The 20,518-nt window shown below is 52.3% G+C and overlaps 1 protein-coding gene across 1 annotated transcript; it reads right to left on the bottom strand.

Moving 5' to 3' along the window:
- Window positions 1–49: 49 nt before the first annotated feature.
- RNF183 (ring finger protein 183) lies at window positions 50–634 on the bottom strand. Its single transcript, XM_062207733.1, has one exon. It carries the CDS (start codon window positions 632–634, stop codon window positions 50–52), a length of 585 nt encoding a protein of 194 aa, XP_062063717.1.
- Between the last annotated feature and the right edge of the window lie 19,884 nt (window positions 635–20,518).

Genomic DNA, 20,518 nt, shown 5'->3' with positions numbered 1-20,518 from the left:
GTCCAGCAGCAACCCAGAAACGCTTCCTTCCTGCCTGGGAGCAGAGGGCTCAGCCCACACCCCAGAGAAACTGCCTGGTCCAGAAGATGGAGAAGATGAGCAGCAGGGTGACGCTGAGGATGACCGCCATCAGGTAGGCAAAGATGCGGAACTGAGGGTTGCGGAAACACCCGCGCAGCGAGTCGTGGCTGGGACGGGGGATGGGCACGGACACCGTGGCAGAGGCCACATCCTGGGAGGCCACGTCCTGAGTCTGGGTCCCAGGCTCAGGGCCCAGGTCCAGTGTGTAAACCTGAGGCTGGCGCAGGAAGTAGCGGCTCTTGGGCTGGTCCTTGAGACAGAGCTGCCGGCCGTCCAGCGTGATGTGGTGGGGCTCCAGGCGGAGCAGGGTCAGCAGGGCCGTGTCCGTGGGCAAGTCCGTGACAGGCTGCCCCGAGGCCAGCACGGTGGGCTGGCGACAGAGCGGGCACAGCAGGCGGCGCCGGGCCCGAGTCACCAGGCTGAGGTGGGCCAGGCATTCCACGCAGAAGGAGTGGCAGCAGTCCAGCACCTTGGGGGTGTGGATCGTGTTGTTGAAGGGGTTCCAGCAGACAGGGCACTCGGCCTCCAGCGGCCGGCCCTGCTGCTCCGCCATGCCCAGGCGACTGCCCCGCAGGTGTCCTGGCAGAGAGGAAAAAGGGGCAAAGGAACATGGGTAAGCGCGCTCCCTGCGCTCTGTCTGAGCCTAGGAACCCTGTGGACGTTCAAAGATATCACCCACAGGCGACAGATGAGAAGTCAGCTTCAAAGCGTTTTGTTCCAGATCACCCCGTTCCTAAGCCATTGAGTGAAGTCTCCCCAGCATCCGGGGCAGGGCTGAGCCACCCCCACCAGCAGCACCGGAAGCAGCTGGCCCGAGAGGAGATGGATGTCCCCTGGACTTCAGAGATGCAGAGAGATGGCCCTGGATCTCCCTGGTCTGCCCTTAGCCGCTCTGAATCCAGGGAGAAGGGGAGTGAGGCACGCAGTCAGCTCCTTCCTGGCCGCCTTAAATCCCTCACCAGTGCAGCGATGGGCTACATGAATCTTCTGGGCTGGCCCACCTCGGAGGGACCAATGCAGGCCCTCTCTCTCTCAGCCCCTAGGGCCAGAGGGGCAACCCTCCGGAGCTGGCTCCCCGGGCCCCCGCCTGGCAAGGGGACCCATTGTCCGATGTTTCTCCTTGACCTAGAAGCCTTGAAGAGATTCCCTGCCCGGGTCCCCAGATCAGCCACAGTGCCTCTCCCCTGGACTTAGCCACACACCCCTACCCCCGACTCCCCCTCCATCCCTTTGTCCTGAGAAACCTTCCAGGCACCCACCTGGGCTTCCGTGGGCTCCAGTGGTCGGGCAGACTACACTGAAGGTCTGGGGCTCTTGCCTCTCCTGAACCTGAACCTGCAATGCTTTGGGAAACTGCTTTCTTTCTCGTCACCAACCCCGGGGCCGTCTCCATGGCAGCACCCGCACAGCACCTGGGGCTGCCAGGTGGCCCCGGCTGCAGCCTCTAGAGCACACCTACCTGGAGCCAAGGCCAGGGAGCGGCCTGGGTGGTGGGGTGGGGATGTGGGGGACCTGAGCCCCTCCCAGGGCGTGGCAACCCACGGGACCTGGAAGCCGAGTTATCTGCACGTTCTGGGCCGTCCCTTCAGACGGGAAATCCCTGGCCTGAAAGGTAGGCGTAGTGACTTCCTCCTCCCGAGGCGGGAGGGTGAGTCTTCTGGGCTTCCTCTCTCCTGGGCCCTCATTGCTTTTCTAGGATAGCCAGAACCTCCTCCTCCTTGCACAAAGGGGCTGCCTGCCCTGCACTTCGATTGCTGTGAAATGTTCTCCAACACCTGTACACCCTGAATATCTGATCCGGGCCCCTTCTGCGGAGAGGTCCAGTCCAAGACTTGGCCGTCTCCCCAGACCTGCAGACTCAGAGGAGGAAGCTGGAGAGGAGCGCTCCAGCCCTGCTTCCCCATCGCACCCAGACACACATGACCTTTATCTGATTCTCTTATCGGTCATTTGGAAAGTTTAAAGACTTGAGCAGCTGGGGTGGCAGTGGGGAATATTCAACTAGGATCACTTGTTCCTCCTAACTACTCACTTTGCAGATGGGCCAGGAGAGGTGACTCACCCAGAGTCACCCAACTGGCGAAGGTCAACACGGGGCCCTGTGCCTTTGAACGCCTACTCCACCTCCACGCTGCCGTCATGAAGTCAGTGCACCTGCTGGACGCACGTGTTCGGAGCTAGACAGTGCTGTGTTTGACCAGGAGGAATCCAGGCGCTGTGCCCTCGGGGAGTGGGCGGCGACTGGCTCGTGGGCCCTAAAGAAAAACCTGCTTGCAGTCTCTTCCCTGGGGCTGTTCCTCTAGGCTTGACACTGCTCTGAACAGGGAGAAGGAGACTAGACAGGCCGAGGGAGAGGACACAGCCCTCGCAAAAGCTAGCATGGTTCACCCTGGATCCACGCCTTATTCTGCGGACCAGGCGTCCACGCAGCAGTCACTCGGGGCTTACTGTGTGCTAGGCATTGAGTAAACCAGGAAAAAAAATTCAACGTCATCCATGACCTCACAGCTGTTCAGGGTCAGGTGAAGCAAGGAGATATTTAATGAGGAATGGGCGGGGCGCTGTGGCGCAGTGGGCCTAAAGCACCAGCATCCCATATGGGCACTGCTTCTGGTCCCGGCTGCTCCTCTTCCGATTTGGCTCTCTGCTATGGCCTGGGAAAGCAGTAGAAGGCGGCCCAAGTCCTTGGACCCCTGCGCCTACATGGGAGACCCGGAGGAGGCTCCTGGCTCCTGGCTTTGGATCGGCACAGCTCTGGCCATTGCGGTCATCTGAGGAGTGAACCAGCGGATGGAAGACCTCTCTCTCTGTCTCTACTTCTCTGTAACTCTGCCTTTCAAATAAATAAAATAAATCTTAAAAAAAAAATGGGGAATGAACAATAAGTAAGTACTAAGTTACGCACAGGCCCACAGGGAAAACAGGCTTGAGGGGCTGCCTGCTTATGGGGAAACCACCAGGGACGATTTCTCCCAAGGGTGCCCTGAAAGCTGAGACTGAAGGATACAAGGAACCCAAGGGTGCAGAGAGGGGAGGGAGAGCATCTCGGGCCCAGGGAACAGCATCTGACAAAGGGCAGAGGTGAGGAAGCGGAAGGCAGCCGGGGTGCCCCGGGCATGGAGAGCGGGACTGGGCTGCGCACGTGGCTCGGGATTAAGGCAGAGAGGTAGAAGGCAGGACCTGTGAGTGCAGGGACTTCTCTCTGGATTTTATCTGGGGAGTGGGCGGGTGACCTGCTCCTGTTTCCATTACTAAAACAACAGAGCAGAGGACAGACTGAAAAGGGACAAGAGTGGACATGGGCGAGTGGCGAAGGGCCCTAGCAGTGTGGTCCAGGGCTGTGAGGTCATGGATGATGCCTGTAGGTCGGGAGTTGGTGGAGAAGATAGAAGAGGATGGTGCAAAAGAGATCCTTGGAGACAGAATCAAAACCACTTTCTAAGAAGCAGTGGAATTCTTGGGAATCAGGTTGTCCAAGTTCATGATCCCAGACGCACTGCTTATTAGGGCTATGACTGATTCCGGTCACATCACTTAACCTCTATGGGCCTTCGTTTCCTCTTGCAAAAAGGAAGGTAAAAGTAATAAAGCTTTTAGATAGAGCCCGAGCAGGGAGGGTAAAGCCTTTAGCTAGAGCCTGGCACCCAGGAAAGTCTTAAATATGAGGCAGCCAGCATTACTGCTGCAAATGGACTTGAGAGAGAGGCAGGGTCACAGTTGCCTTCAAAGCCATGGAAACATTTTCTGCACGGAGCTTGAAGGAGCACTTGGATTGCAGAGTGTGTGTCAGAAGCAGCCCGCTAATATTTTTCAAAAGTCTTGGCATGGGACCGGCATTGTGGCATAGCAGGTAAAGCTGCCGCCTGCCATGCCAGCATCCCATATGGGTGCCGGTTTGAGTCCCGGCTGCTCCATTTCCAATCCAGCTCTCTGCTATGGCCTGAGAAAGCAGCAGAAGATGGCCCAAGTCCTTGGGCCCCTGCACCCGCGTGGGAGACCTGAAAGAAGCTCCTGGTTTCAGATCAGCGCAGTTCTGGCCATTGTGGCCATCTGCAGAATGAATCAGTGGATGGAAGACCTCTCTCTCTCTCTCTTTCTCTCTGCCTCTGCCTCTCTGTAACTCTGCCTTTCAAACAAATAAGTAAATCTTTAAAAAAAAAAAAATTAGCATGTATGTAACCCTGACGCAGCAGTCCCCTCACTGGGGATCTCGCCACGGAAATAACCAAAGATGTGATTACGGAGAAGCGCAAGGAGGCCCTGGCCCAGTGAAGTACAGAGAACAACCTCGTTAGCCAATAATCGGACATTAACAGGGGGTTCTGCTCCATCCTCAAGAAGAGATGGTCTGCAGCCTTCGGAATGATGTGATAAAACACCTATTAACATGGAAATCTGCCTATAATATAATGTCATTAAGTAAAAAAGAACCAGTAATAAAACCAAATTACAACACAATCCAATTTTCAAAAACATGTACCAAATAGAAAAATCTGGAAAGATAAACAACCAAATGTTCACAGTGGTTACCTCTGGGGGCAAGATTATAGGTTTGGACTTCTCTGCACCCCCGTCTCCCCCCACCCAGTTCTCTCATCTGAAATTTCTGACTTTACTGCCGCACGCTTGTCTTGCTACCCTTACATGTCTCTCCTCCCGCTGCAGATCAGAACCACGCTCTTGACGCTGCATGGCCAAAGCTGCAGAGTTCGGTTCAGTTCCAGGGCAGGGATGATCACGAGCGCCCACAGGCACTCCCTGTGTTTGCAGCTGGTTGGAGTCCTGTCTCTCCAGGAGAGACTCTGGCTGTGTATGGACTCCCACCCACCCACCCACCCACCCACACCTTCAAGCCAGGACATCTCAGCTACAGAGAATTCGGGGCACCACCCCCAAAGCCCTCACCTTGGGTTATGAACAACTGATCACCCGATAGTAGCTGCAGCCTCAGCCCAGTGCTTTCCACCCCGAGCTGGTAGAGAGGGAGAATTGGCATATTTCTAGAACCTTCCTGTCCTCGCCAGTATCTAAGTGTGGCAACATATCCAGAGAGGATAATATTGCCTTTTACCACCTTTCCTCTTTACATAGGCCGTTTGATCCTCTCACACGCCTCTGTGCCAGAGGCAGAACGGGGGAGTGGAAAGCCTTCAGGCGTTGAAACTTCCATGCCGGTCTTGCACAAATGGCAGGGCTTCCTTAGCTTCCTTTTCCTCCTCCAAAGAGATTGTGAGGAAGGAGTCGTCTACGCATCCAGCAGAACGCAGCGAGTGCTCGGTACCCAGCAGGATTATTTTGGTGCCCATTTGTTCCCAGATGGGGAGGCCACGATGGGGAAGTGGCTTGCTCCAGGCTTCACAGCTCAGGGCGGCTGAGCTCAGATGCCTGCTGGGGCCCGCCTCCCGGAGCTCACCCGCTGGGCCCCAGAACCGGTCCCTTCGTGACCCCCTCGGCTCCTTACCTGCTCCCTCCAGCCGCCTCCTTCTCCCCTTAGCCAGTGCAGCATGGGCTTGGGCTCTGGGCTCTGGTTTCCTGGCAGCTGGGGGCGGATCTGATTCGCAGCTCTTGGCCAGCTGTCTCTGTTTCGGGTTCACCTCGTCTTCCTTTGGACGACTTTGGACTGTCTGCCACACCCCGCGAGCTGCGGGCTCCTGTCTTCCCCCAGTGAGTCACTCTTGCTGGTTCTCCGCGGGGGTCTGAGTGCACTCACCCTTACAGACCTCCGTCCGGTCCCGCTGGGTCAGCCTGCTGCCATCATTTCCGCTCCCGGGGCTGACCTGCCGACACTCAGGCACAGCCTGGCTTTGACCTGAAGGCCAGGCATCTCTAAGACCTCTTTTGCCCACAGTCCAGATGGAGCCTTCCAACCTCGGAGTCCCTGCAGCCCAAACACAAAGAGTTCTTGGGAAATACGGAGAAAAGGCAAACAGTCCATCAGAAGTTCATGTGTATGTGGGGGGATGCGCAGTCGGGCAAAAGCAGGCAGAGCCTGGGTTCTCCGGCAGGGCAGCCTTCCAGGTCAGAGCCGGACCTCACTCCGAATCCACACTCTACTTACTGGTAATGGAGACCTGAGCACGTGAGGTGACGCCTCCGCGCCTCAGTTTCCTCTCCTAAAATGGGCATGAAAACCCACCTGCTGGATCTGCAGTTTAAATGAGATAATCCATGCAGAGATGGAACACAGTGCCTGGCACACAGTAACAGACATGCTGACCACACCTGTTATTTTTATATGATCAGGCAAATCCCAGAAAGAAAGGAATGCAAACGGAATGTATGGAAGAGTTTGCTTATTTACTCGAGCTCCTGAGAGGCAAGTGTAGCGAGCAGGGCTGGCAGCCAGGCTGTGCCGTGGTGCCAACGGCCTCGCCACCTTCCAAAACTGAGCTCACGTGACCCATCTCACAGCCTCGCCACACGACGGTCCTCTCTATTCCTTTACTGATCTCTTGGACGGCATTTGGCGAACAGGCAGAAATAAATACAGGTATATATCCAGCTGGTAATATAATCAAGTGTCTGGAAGTGCCCGCCCCATTTTATGATTTTTAAAGGTTATTTTAGGGGCCAGCACTGAGGCATGATGGGTAAATTGCTGCTTGTGTCACCGGCATCCCAGATGAGTCCTGGCGGCTCCACTTCCGATCCAGCTCCCTGCTAACGCACCGGGGAAAGCAGAGGTGGCCCAAGTGCTTGGGCCCCTGCACCCACACAGGAGACACAGAAGAAGCTCCTGGCTCCTGGCTTCGGTTATGCTCAGCTTGGCCATTTGGAACTAGCAGATGGAAGACCTCTCTCTCTCTCTCTCTCTCACACACTCTCTCACATACACTCTCTCTCTCTCTGTGTGTGTGTGTGTAACTCTGCCTTTCAAATAAATAAATAAGTCTTTTTAAAAAATAGGGGAAAATTATAGGATTCATGCATAGTTTTTTTAAAAAATTAATGTTATTTTATTTTTGAGTAAGTAATACACGTGCATGGCTCAGTGTGTGAAAGGTATGATTTTTGCAGTGAAAACGTTCTTTTCCCAGCCACCTAATGTCCCTGGAAACGCCTTCCCAAAGATGTTTTACACCCCCACAAAGATGTCCATGGCAAAATGTCGATGTATTCCTTTTCCTCCTCTTTACCCAAACGTGCGTATTGTAGATGATGCCTGGGCCTCTCTCAGATATATCTGAGATGTCATTCTCTGTCAGTACCCAGAGAGATTGTAATGGTTGTATCACAGTCGGCTGGCTGTACCATAATAACCAATACCCTATTAATCAAAACTTCATTTTTTTTTAGATTTTTATTTATTTATTTGACAGGTAGAGTTACAGACAATGAGAGAGAGAGACAGAGAGAAAGGTCTTTCTTCCGTTGGTTCACTCCCCACAGCCAGAATTACGCCGATCCGAAACCAGGAGCCAGGAGCCAGGTGCTTCCTCCTGGTCTCCCATGCGGATGCAGGGCCCAAGCACTTGGGCCATCCTCCACTGCCCTCCTGGGCCACAGCAGAGAGCTGGACTGGAAGAGGAGCAACCAGGACTAGAACCCTGCACCCATATGGGATGCCGGCGCCTTAGGTAGAGGGTTAACCTAGTGAGCCACGGCGCCGGCCCCAACACTCTTCATTTTAAATATAGAAATATTGGGTGAGAGGATAAACGCTGAGATGACTACAGGTTTTAGGTTAGCCTAGCATTGTGGGAACATAAAATCCTGGCCTTGAGGCGGTTTTAGATCTCCAAAACAGATCTCTAAGCAAATCTGCATCTCTTTCTGAGCTGGAAACGGAGGGATGTGACAGGCGTGGCCCCCACGTTCCTCCCACTTCTGGAATTCCCTGCTTTCCAGTTTCAATGCTGATTGACTAAGGATTCCAGACACCAATTTCGTCCAAAGGACCCACCTTATATCTGAGAGTTTGGAAGGCAGCTTTTTGGTTTGGCAATGCTGCTGCAAAACCATGAACAAGTCCATATACTTTGACCTAACAATACAATTCCCTGGAAGCATCCACAAGCTACCTTTTGGTTGAGTGATGATGTTCATTGCAGTTTTACTTTAACCAGAAATGATTAATAACAACCCCAAAGCCCATCACTTACGTGGAAAATTACATAATCATTTACAATGATGTAGTGGAAGAATTTTTATTGACTTGTAAAGTGGTCATGGTGTACTATCAATGGAGGGGCAGCAGTTTGCAAAGTGTTGGATGTAACGTGAGCCAGAGTATGTAGAGTGAAATCTGTGTAGACTGAAAGGCCAGGGCAGGCGTCTGGCACTGGGGCTGAGTTCCTACTTGAGCCACCCACATCCCCTATTAGAGAGCCTGGTTCAAGTCCCAATTCTTCCACTTTTTTTTTTTTTAAGAGTTTTTTAAAAATTCATTTTAAAGACAGAGTTACAGAGAGAGATCTTCCATCTGCTGGCTCACTTCCCCAATAGCCAGGGTTGGGCCCGGCCAAAGCCAGAAGTCACGAGCTTCATCCGGGTTTCCCACATGGGCAGCAGGAGCCCAAACTCTTGGGCCATTTTCCACTGCTTTTCCCAAGGCCATTAACACAGAGCTGGACTGGAAGTGGAGCATCCAGGACTCGAACCAGCACCCACATGGGATGCCAACATCACAAGTGGCAGCTTTACCCACTATACCACCACATCAGCCCGCCGTTTTCTCCACTTCTCATCCGGCTTCCTGATAATACACATGCAGCCAGGCATCAGATGATGGCTCAAGCACTTGGGTACCTGCCACCCATGTAGGAGACCCAGACTGAGTTTTGGGCTCCTGGTTTTGGCCATCCGCTGTTTACAATGCCAGCGTCCTATGTCAGACTGCTGGTTCCAGCCCCACCTCCTATGCCTCTGATCCAGCTCCCTGCTAATGCCCCTGCGAAGGCAGCAGACAATGGCTCAAGTGCTTGGACCCCTACCACCCAGGTAGGAGACCCTGATCGAATTCCTGACTCCTGGCTTCATCCTAGCTCAGCCTGTTTCTTGCTCTGCCTTTCAAATAAAAAAAAAAAATAACAATAAAGACATCAATCAGGGCATTGCAACTAGTGAAATAAACATGAAGCATGCACTGGCAGTTTTCCGGATCACTCATTGCCTAGCGAGTAAATGCATTATGGTAATGTCTGTGGGTGGTCAAGGCCAAGGAGTACTTTGTTTTAATAGTGGAATTTTTTTTTTTTTTTTTTTTTTTTTTTTTTTTTGCTGTGGAGATACACAGGAGAGATAGTGAGGCATCTCAGGAATGTGAGAGTTAAATTAATTTAGCTCCTGCTTGTGGGGGCCGGTGCTGCTCAGCCGGCTGGAAAAACGCCCCGCGTAAGCAGGACCTTGGAACCCTGCGAGTGAAGTCATAAGACGCTGGGGAGCCCAGCCAAGGGCTGGAGCAGAGGCGCAGGGTGAGGCAGACTTCTGGGAAGGAAGAGGCGAAGGCAGGCAGATGGAGGAGCTGTGAGGATGCAGAAAAGGTGGTGCCTAGATCCGGTTTTGATTAGGTGACGGTCAGGGTTTAGCAAACCCCGGCCAAGGACAAGGAGACGTTCAGCCACCATCCCTCAGAGCCTGGCCCGAGACCAGCGTTCAGGAGAGTCTCCTGGGATCGTTAGAAATGCAGAATCCCAGGTCCATGGAGGCAGAATCTGCATTTGGACAGAAGCCCTAGAGATTCGGAGACAAGTTCAAATGTGAGGAGTACTGACTTAGGAAACTATGCCCCCACCGCCTGACTCACCCTGAGCCTACTCATCTGTAGGCTCCTGAAGGCTTCCTGAGGACCTGCCACCTGGAAAGCGCTGGGGGAGCCCCAGTCCGGGGACGGGCATCCGCCCACCTCTGCCTCACGCTCCACGCCTCATCGGGATTTGCTCCACAAAGCATAATCCCCTACTCAAAACCTTGCGGGGGTGGGGGGAGGAGCGGCACTAGGCTAATCCTCTATCTGCAGCACTGACACCCCAGGTTCTAGTCCCAGTTGGGGCGCCAGATTCTGTCCCGATTCTGTCCTGGTTGCCCCTCTTCTAGTCCAGCTCTCTGCTTGTGGCCCAGGAAGGCAGTGGAGGATGGCCCTTGGGCCCTGCACCCGCATGGGAAACCAGGGGGAAGCACCTGGCTCCTGGCTTTGTATTGGCGTGGTGCACCGGCCATAGCGGCCATTTAGGGGGTGAACCAACGGAAGGAAGACCTTTCTCTCTGTCTCTCTCTCACTGTCTAACTCTGCCTGTCAAAAAAAGGGGGGGGGGGGCAAATGTATTTCAGCATTCAGCACTGGTCCTAGGCATAGAGATGCATTAGCAGGCCGCACCCTGGAATCCCATACACTTAGATGTTCTGCAGCATATTATGAATATTGACACCTGCAAGAATGAAAAAAAAAAAAAAAAAGCCACCAGCTCAGGTCAAGTTTTGGCACCAAACTCAAAGACAATGGATAAGGGTCGAGGACTGTTTGATTGTATTATCTTACTTTGGGGCTGTGTCAGTTGAATACAGTTAGAAACACTCAGAAGTATTTCCGGCCTTTGTTAACCTCAGACTTAGCAGGGACTCTAGGTTCTAGCTGTCCCTTCGAACATCCTTCTTTTGATCCTGCAGGCCACACCTGGCATGGTCATGGGACTCTGAGGAGCACTTGCATTTGGCGAAATTAAACCACTTACCCAGCAAACTGCACGTCAGAGCTGAGGCTGGAGCCCCGGGCCTCTGCCTCTTGGTCCAGTGCTTTCCTTGCCTGCCTGCCTGCCCCAGGGCCGTGCGCATGAGCTCTTGGGACGCGCTCTTCCCTCTCAGTGTCCACACCGTGTCAGCAGAGGACAGGCTCTGGCTGCAGCTCGGAGAGCAGGGGCCATTTGGCCTCATGCTCCACAGCAGGAAGCCTGCGTTCAATTCCCAGCGCTCGCTCCTGACCCCAGCATCCTGAGCACACAGACCCTGGAAGGCAGAACTGACGGTTCAAGTAGCTGAGTCCCTGCCACCCATGGGAGAGACCTGGACGGAGTTCCCAGCTCCTCGCTTCGCCTCTGGTCCAGCCGCAGCCATGGCACACATTTGGGGCTTGAAGCAGATGGGAGTAGTTCCCCCTCCCCGCCTCAAATTACCAAAAAGAAGTGCCGCTGTCCCTGCCGGCCAGTGTGGTTAAGAATACAGAACTGTACGCGGGTGGCAGCAGTTGGCCCCCAGAAAGCCCTTGGGGTGAGCCGACCCAGGCTCAGTCAGATGCGTCTTCACCCCTACTCTCCAGACTCTCTCCTGGTGAGCCCCGTCAGGAAGACATTGGCAATGATTTGGCGAAGTTCTCTGCAAAGGAGCATCCAGGAAGATCTCAGGGACCTCCCCCAAACGCCAGCATTGAGGTTGAGTGGGCCAGAGCCCATCTCTGCTCCTGTGTGCCCAGCTCGCAGCCCTGGCAAAGTGACCTGGGTGATTTGAATACGGTTTGTCCCCTCTGAAACTCAATGCCGGAATCTGATCTCCGTTTGTAGCAGTGTTGAGAGGGAGCCGGCCTTTAGGGATTAGGTCATTAGGAGAGAGGGGTTATTGTTTTGTAAAGCAGTCTCTCTTGCTTGTGTCTCCTGCACATGCGCAGTTGCCCTTCTGCTTCCCAGAGCCAACTGAAGCAGGGCGAGGGCTTCACAAGAAGCTCAGTAGGGCTGGCGCTGTGGTGTAGTGTGCTAAGATGCCATCTGCAGCGCTGGCATCCCATAGGGGCACCAGTTCTTCTCCCCCACTTCCGATCCAGCTCCCTGCTAATGTGCCTAGGAAAGCAACAGAAGATGGCCCAAGTGCTTGGCAGAGAGACCAAGAGGGAGAGAGAGAGATCTCCTATCTGCAGGTTTATTCCCCAAATGCCTACAGCTGCTGGGCCTGGACCAAGCTCAATCTCGGGATGCCAGTACTTGAGCTGTCACCTGCACCTGCTGCCTCCCAGCACATTAGCGGGAAGCTGGAACGGGAAGTGGAGCCAGGACTTGAACCCAGGTACTCTGATATGGGCTGGGAGTGTCCCAGCAGCAGATTAACTGTTGTATCAAATGCCCAAAATGCACCAAATGCCCACTCCAAGAAGCATCATCGTCCACACTAGAGTTAAGGCCGTCCTTGTTATACAATTGCAAAGAATTCGATTGCTTATGTTCATTCCCCAGGGCTTTGTGAAAGGTGGAACTCAAGAGCATTGAGGATTTCAGGTAGAAGAAATTTTTTTTTTTAAAGATTTATTTATTTATTTCAAAGTCAGAGTTACATATAGAGAGGAGAGGCAGAGAGAGAGAGAGAGGTCTTCCATCTGATGGTTCACTCCCCAGGTGGCCACAACAGCCAGAGCTGCGCCGATCTGAAGCCAGGAACCAGGAGTTTCCTCTGGGTCTCCCACGCGGGTGCAGGGGCCCAAGGACTTGGGCCATCTTCTACTGCTTTCCCAGGCCATAGCAGAGAGCTGGATCAGAAGTGGAGCAGCCGGGACTCAAACCAGCGCCCAAATGGGATGCCAGTGCCACAGGTGGAGGATTAACCAAGTGAGCCACGGCGCTGGCCCCATGGTAGAAGAAATTTCTAAGCAAAATATAGCATGATTTTTTTGAACTGCTCAACACTGAAAAGACAGAGGGAAGGGATGATTTAAACACAGAATTTAGGAGCAGGTGCTGTGGGGCAGCTGTTTCAGCCACCACTTGGGTTGCCCACCTCCCATACTGGAATTCCTGGGATCAAGTATCACCTCTGCTTCCAATTTAGCTTCCTGCCAAAGTGCCTGGGAGGCAGCAAATGACGGCCCAAGCAAGTGAGTTTGGTTTCTGCGTAAGTGGGTCCCTGCCACCCATGTGAGAACTCTGAATGGAGTTTCTGTCTCCTAGCTTCTGCCTGGTCCAGCCCTGGCTGTTGTAAGCATCTGAGGAGTAAACCAGTGGGTGGAAGCTCTCTTTCTCGCCCTGCTTTTCGAATAATCAAAAATTAAAGATGGAATTTATAATTAAAAGGGAAGCAGAGTGCAAAAATGTGGAAAATCTGCCGCCTGGCCAGGTAAAGCAGCAGCAGCATGCCTAAAGGTGACCAAAAATCCCTTGGCTAAGGACCCAAGCATGGCTAAAGCGAAGCCAGGGATTATGCATCAGGCAATGGGGAGAAGGCCCTGAAGGCATTTCAGAGATCTGGGAGGCTGTGCCTGGAATCCCAGGACCAAGGGCCTGCGAGGGTGGCAAGGTTTCAGGGACTGGCTCCCAGGCTGGCCACCCACGCCTGCCGTTGGACACTGGCCCCCATGTTTCAGCACCAACACCCTGAAACTGACTCAGCTGTGGCTAAGTGAGTTCAGGTGTGACTCATGCCATGGCTTCAGAGAGCACGAGCAGTAAGTTGGTTGAGTCCACGCGGTAAGAAGTCTGCAGGTGCACAAAGTTTAAAAAAAAACAACTGTGGGAGTCTAGCTTCCTCTTAGATTTCAAAGGATGCTATGAAACAGCCTGGGGGCCAGACAGAAACCTGATACAGGGGCGGGGCCATCACAGAGAGTCCTCCCCAGTCAGCCACCAAGAATGGTAGAGCCACCTGCCTGACCTGGGAAAGCTGCAGGCTCCGGTGTACAACCCCAACCCAAGAAAAGCAGCATGGACCAAACTCCGCAAAGCCGCAGGGGCAGGCTGCTGACGTTCTGAGGATCCAAACTCAGAGACCGCCCAAGGGTGTCCAGGTCGCAGCCCTTGGAGTGAAAGCTCATCTTCCAGTTTTGAGACTCAGCATCTGCTCTCTTGCATTTCCGGCTTGCTTGGGACCTGTCACCCCTTTCCTGTGGCTTTGGAATGGGAGTGTCTACCCTCTGTCTGTCCTGCTGTTGTATTTTGGAAACAGATAGTTTGTTTTGATTTCACAGGCTCAGAGACAAAACTTCAGACTTTTGAGTTGGTGCTGAACAAGTTAAGAATTTGGAGAGTGGAAAGATTGTATTTTTCACTGTGAGGATAGGAGTTAGGGGAAGGGCAGAGTCAGGATGCTACGGTTTCCATATGGTTTGGCCCCTTCAAAGTTCATGTTGAAGTCTGATTGCCCCTGAGAGTGTTGAGAGTTGGTGGGGCCTTTTTCAAAGTGATTAGGTCATTCAGAGGGATTAATAGGGCAGATGTTATGACTCAGTGGGTTTGTCAGGTAGGAAGTCAGAAATGAGCTTATGTGTGTGTGACAAAGGCCTAAGGCATTTGGCATCCAGGTCCAGCATCCTCATCTCAAAGTCATCCTGATAACCTTCCAGGTGCAGCCCAGTATCTGCACTTCACACGTCCTGCCCTTTCTACCCGATAACCACCCTTCCTCTAACCAGGGCGAGGCCAGCCAGGCTTCCCCCTGTCTGATAACTTCAGGGGGGAAACTCAGAAAGGAATTTTTTGTATTTACATCCTTTTTTTCCTTTTTTTTTTTTTTTTTTTTTTTTTTTTTTCAGTGAGCGAGAGAGACAGAGAGAAAGGTCTTCCTTTGCCGTTGGTTCACCCTCCAATGGCCGCCGTGGCCGGCGCACCGCGTGGATCCGAAGGCAGGAGCCAGGTGCTTCTCCTGGTCTCCCATGCAGGTGCAGGGCCCAAGCACTTAGGCCATCCTCCACTGCCTTCCCGGGCCACAGCAGAGAGCTGGCCTGGAAGAGGGGCAACCGGGACAGAATCTGGCGCCCCAACCGGGACTAGAACTTGGTGTGCCAGCGCCGCAGGTGGAGGATTAGCCTATTGAGCCGTGGTGCCAGCCTTCTTCTTCTTCTTCTTTTTTTTTTTTAAGATTTATTTATTTGAAAGGCAGAGGCAGAGAGAGAGAGAGAGAGAGAGAGAGAGAGGCTTTCCATCCACTGGTTCACTCCCCAAATGACCACAACAAACAGAGCTGTGCCAATCCAAAGCCAGGAGCCAGGAGCTTCCTCTGGGTCTCCCACATGAGTGCAGGGACCCAAAGACTTGGGCCATCTTCCATTGCTTTCCCAGGCCATAGCAGAGAGCTGGATCAGAGTGGAGCAACCGGGACTCGAACCGATGCCCTGCTACGCCACGGGGCCAGCCCCTGCTGTCACTTCCAGAATCCTACTCATAAGCACCCTCGGAGGCATCAGATGATGGCTCCAGTAATTGTGTTCCTACGACCCCTGTGGGAGACACAAACCAAATCCCAGCTCCGAGCTTTGGCCTGGCCCAGGCTCAGCTATTGCAGGCATTTGGGGAATGAGCCAGAGATGGGAGCTCTCTGCTTTTCTGCCTTTTAAATACAGAAATACATTTTTCGTACATTGCTATAAAATGTCATAGTCTGTGGAATATGTTTCTGTTTCTTAAACATTTTATTTAAGTTATACAGTTTTCATGTATTTCACATATAGAGCTTTAGGTACATATTTTAGGAACATACTCTCTCCCACCCACCCTCCAACCTTTCTTCCTCCCTCTCCCATTCCTAGTCTTAATTTTTACAGAGATCTATGTTCAGTTTACTTAATGATTGTAAGGTTAACTCTACACTAAGTAAAAGAGTTCAACAAATAGTATGAAGAAGAAAGCAAAACAAAACACTGTTCCTCTGTGGAAGAGACAAGGGCTGTAAACAATCATCGAATCTCAACATGTCCATTTCACTCCAATACATTACATTTCAGGTGCTCTATTAGTTAGCCCTGGTCAGGGAAAACATGGTATTTGTCTTTTTGGGACTGGCTTATTTCACTAAGTATAATGGTTTCCAGTTGCATTCTATGAACCATTTTTGTGGCCTCTTTTTTTCCACGTAATCACCTTCCTGCAACACAAAACAGCCTGCTAAACCTCTTCTTTAAATGGACACAGTCTTATCCTCTTTTTTGTATAAAGATATAGGAAAATACACACATTTGCTTGTAAGTGCATAAAATCTCTGGAGATAAACCGGTTGCTGGTCACACCTGTTGCCTCCAGAGGGCGCCAGAGGGAAGGTAGACAAGGGAGGAGGGCAGGGTTTTTTTTTGTTTTTGTTTTTGTTTTTTTTTTGTCTTGAGATTTATCTATTTTAAAGGCAGAGAGATGGGGGAGGGAGAGATCTTGTATCTGCTTGTCCATTTTTCAAATAACTGCAACAGTGAGAGGAGAGAGGGAGAGGAGAGGGAGAGATCTTTTATCTGCTTGTTCACTTCTCAAATGGCTGCAATAGCCAGGGCTGGGTAAGGTTGAAGCCAGGAGCCCAGAACTCCATCCAGGTCCCCCATGTGGGTGTCAGGAACCCAAACATCTCGGCCATCTTCTGCTGCTTTCCCTGGTGCATTAGCAGGGAGCTGGATCGGAAGTGGAGCAGCTGAGACTTGAATGGCCACTCTGATAGGGTATGCTGGCGTGGCAGGTGGCAGCTGAACTCGCTGTGCCACAAGGCCGGCCCCGAGAGTTTTTAATGTGTAACCTTCTGTGCACTTGTGACTATGTGAATATATTCTCCATTTCAAAAGTAAGTTTAAAAATCAATACAGAGGGGCCGGTGCTGTGGCACAGCAGTTAACGCCCTGGTCTGAAGCAACAGCATCCCATATGGGTGCCGGTTGGAGACTCGGCTGCTCCACTTTCGATCCAGCTCTCTGCTATGGCCTGGGAAAGCAGTGGAAGATGGGCCAAGCCCTTGAGCCCCTGCTCCTGTGTGGGAGACCTGGAAAAAGCTCCTGATTTCTGGCTTCGGATCAGCACAGCTCCAGCCGTTGTAGCCAATTGGGGAGTGAACCAGCAGATGGAAGACCTCTCTTTCTCTCTAACTCTCCTTCTCTCTCTGTGTAACTCCGACTTTCAAATAAATAAATAAATCTTTAAAAAAATTAATACAGAAAGGTATAAAGTAGGAAATAAACTCAGTTTTAAACTCAATACCCAGATTTAACACTGTCAATATTGTTGCCATATTCCTCCCAGGCCTTTGTCTATGAAGGTGCAGACACATCTTTACCCAGATAGGATGACGCTGTATGGTAATGCGTTGTTATTTGTGTTTCCCACTCGGGGTGACAACGTTCCAGGAAGCCTCATCCGCGTGGTTCTTCGTCATGTAAACGTATCCAGATGAACTGACAGTCTGGCATCGACCTGCAGTACCAGTTGGCACCCACCCCCATCACCCACAGCTGGCCTCTTCAACGTGTGTGTGCAAGACCTGGCACAGGTGGGATTAGTGTTCTGGGCCCTGCAGAGACAACACTGGGGAATGGATTAGATGTTCCTTTTTAAGTCTACGTCGCTTAATCCACAGGTGAAAATACCTCCTACCTATCCCCTTCAGCCTTTTTTTTTTTTTTTCCCTTAAGATCTATTTATTTATTTGAAAGGCAGAGTAACAGAGAGGCAGAGGCAGAGAGAGGGAGAGGGAGGGAGGGAGGGAGGGAGGGAGGGAGGGAGGTCTTCCATCTGCTGGCTCACTCCTTAGATGGCCACAGTGGCCGGAGCTGCACCGATCTGAAGCCAGGAGCTTCTTCCGGGTCTCCCATGCGCGTGCAGGGGCCCAAGGACTTGGGCCATCCTCTACTGCTTTCCCAGGCCACAGCAGAGAGCTGGATCAGAAGTAGAGCAGCCGGGTCTCGAACCGGCGCTCATATGGGATGCTGGCACAGCAGGCGGCGGCTGTACCCACTAAGCCACAGCGCCAGCCCCACTTCAGCCTTAATGCTCATCACCAGCAGGGTGCCATCTAAAGTAGAAGGCTTTGGTGGGGAGAACCAACTTGCGCACTGCCAAGACCTGAGCTCCCATCTGGGCTCTGCTCTTACCGTGTGACCTTGGGCGAGTCACTTTTCTTTCCGTTGGCAGAATGCTCTCCATGCTGCCTATCTGTGTTATTTTATTGGAAGACTCAATGAGATGCTGGTTGTGAAAGCAGTGTGTAAAACATAGGGCACTGTAGACAAAGGTTCTAAGTCCTTACCTCTTAACTGGAGGTGTCAGGGAGAAGGGTGGATGCCGAAACCAGTTGGTCCAGCTTCTATTGTTGGCTCATGGAGCGAACACCCCCATACGCACTCCCCATCTACACACCTATCTCTAAAACAGAGTAGTAAAGTTTGAGAGCATAAAGTATTAGTAAGGGTGTGGACAACGGAAATTCTATTAACTGTCTTGCGCGGGTGATGGGAAGTAAGTTGGTACAGCCTTTTGGGAAAATATTTTGGTGGCATCTACTAAAGCTGACCATGTGAATTACCCGGTGGCCCAGCAGGTCCCTTGCTAACTGCATAGTGAACAGGGACACATAGCATATGTTCACCAGAGGACCCGTGTTGGAATGTTTGTAGCAGCACTGTTTGTAGGAGTCTCATACTAGAAACTACCCAGCTGCCCATCGGCAGTTGAATGGACAAATGGTATTTGCACACGGCAGAATCCCGTCTAGCAATGAGTGATATTTAGCTACATGCAGGAATATGAATCCAGTTCATCAGCATGTTGAGCCAAAGGAGCCTGACCAAAAATAAGAGTGCTTGTTTCATTGAAATCTATTGTTGCATAGGAAACCACTGCACAGCTGAGCATCTTAACAATGACGCATTTCTCACGCTTTTGTGGGTTGGCAATGCGGTTTCTCCTCTGGCTGCACCTGAGATCATCTGTAAGCCTGAATTCAGCAGTGGAGTTGGCTGGGTTGGAAGACCCAAGGTACCCTTGTTCGATGACCTTGTTCTTGGGGTGCTCGGTTCTTGTCCGTGTGGCCCAGGCCCCCTTCCAGACACGATCTCAAGGCAGCATTCCAAAAGGGGAAAGCAGAATCCACAAAGGCTGGGAGGCCCAGCCTCAGGAGTGCACAAAGCCTGTTTCCTTGGCAGGCAGCGAGCCTGCAGGAGCTGCTCGGCCCTCGGGGCTCCTCAGGGCCCCGCTGCCTCCACCTTGCTGCCCTGGCCGCTGAGCAGCAGACACTGGCTTTGGCCAGTGGGGAGGGCCCGTCCTGGACCAGTACATTCCTTCCAAGCTTGCGGAGGTTACCCGCATCACGTCCACCACCCTCACCCCACCATGCTCTCACACGTGCCTAGCTGGGCCTGGAGTGCCGCTGGACAGCCTGTGCCACGGAGATGTGCCAACTGCAGAGAAACAACCAAGGGTCCCCCACATGTCTCAGGACGAAGCTGCACGTAAATGTCTTCAAAAGGCGGCTCAAGAATAGTTAAGGTTCTTTTTTCTTGGTGTCAGAAGATGAAAAACGCCAAGTGACCTGAATTCAACATTTTGTGGCTGATTCCAGGGCCAAAGAGAAGGCCACTAATTACCACTTATTTTCCTTAAACACATAAATACATGCAAGTGATAACCATGTGAGTACAGGTTTTTCTAAAATGTTGCATATATAATAGACCATGTTCCGAGGGCTTTCCTGGGAAGACGTCAGCACCTCTGGAGAATTCCTTTAGACCTGCGTGAGTCTGGAGGGGCGGCCACTGACATGAGGAGTTCAGGGAGTGAATTTTAGCTCCGAGTATCCGACTGCACCTCTCAGACCGGGGCAGGGGGAGGCTCTACTAACACGAGCATTTCTTCATGTCTTCTCTAGTGAAAAATGTGCGGGTAAGGAATTCTGTCGTCAGGCAGAGTCGGGGGAAGTTCACTGGCAACAGAACCCTCCTGCCTGACCAGAGACCTGCTCTGTTCTCGTTTGAACGCGCCTTCCCACCGCGGCTGCCCCCTCCCCTAGGGCTCCTCCCAACCACTCCCTCGGAGCTCCTCTCTTGCTGCCTGCCCTTCTTCTAAGAGAGTGTCTGCCACAGCACTAATAACCCAGCGCATGCTAGAAACTTCCCTGAGACACGTGTCTGCTACCCCTGCGCACCTGGCCCGGGGACTCCCTTAGAGTCAAGAAGTGAAGGATTGGTCTCAAAAATACAAACAACGGCATCAGCTATGAATTCCTTTTTTTTTTTTTAAAAGATTTATTTATTTACTTGAAAGTCAGAGTTACACAGAGAGAAGAGGCAGGGAGAGAGAGAGAGAGAGAGAGAGAGAGAGAGAGAGAGGTCCTCTACCCGCTGGTTCACTCCCCAATTGGCCACAATGGCCAGAGCTGCACCAATCCAAAGCCGGGATCCAGGAGCTTCTTCTGGGTCTCCCGTGTGGGTGCAGGGGCCCAAGGATTTGAGCCATCTTCTATTGCTATCCTAGGCCTTAGCAGAGAGCTGGACTGGAAGTGGAGCAGCCGGGACTCGAACCGGTGCTGCAGGCGGCGGCTTTACCTGCTACGCCACAGCACTGATCCCGTCATCTATGCATTTTTAAAATGCACAGAAAAGCTTTGTGACACGATGCAAAGGCAGAAGGGGTAAAAGGAAACGGTGTGGCTTTGAGTCGGGCAGAACCAGAAGCAAGTCTCAGCTCTCCCCTTCCATGTGCATGACTCAGAGCGCGCCTCTGGGTCTCGGTCTCCTCACCTGTGAAGTGGAAATACCAAGAACTGCAGAGGGAATAAAGGTACTAGCCCT

Source organism: Lepus europaeus, chromosome 12, assembly GCF_033115175.1.
Source record: "Lepus europaeus isolate LE1 chromosome 12, mLepTim1.pri, whole genome shotgun sequence".
Lineage (NCBI taxonomy): Eukaryota > Metazoa > Chordata > Mammalia > Lagomorpha > Leporidae > Lepus > Lepus europaeus.
This window is presented reverse-complemented; position numbering and strand designations above follow the sequence as displayed.

Bases quoted from the DNA above. Each gene is read 5' to 3' on its own strand.
- RNF183 (XM_062207733.1), bottom strand. From the start codon at position 634: ATGGCGGAGCAGCAGGGCCGGCCGCTGGAGGCCGAGTGCCCTGTCTGC.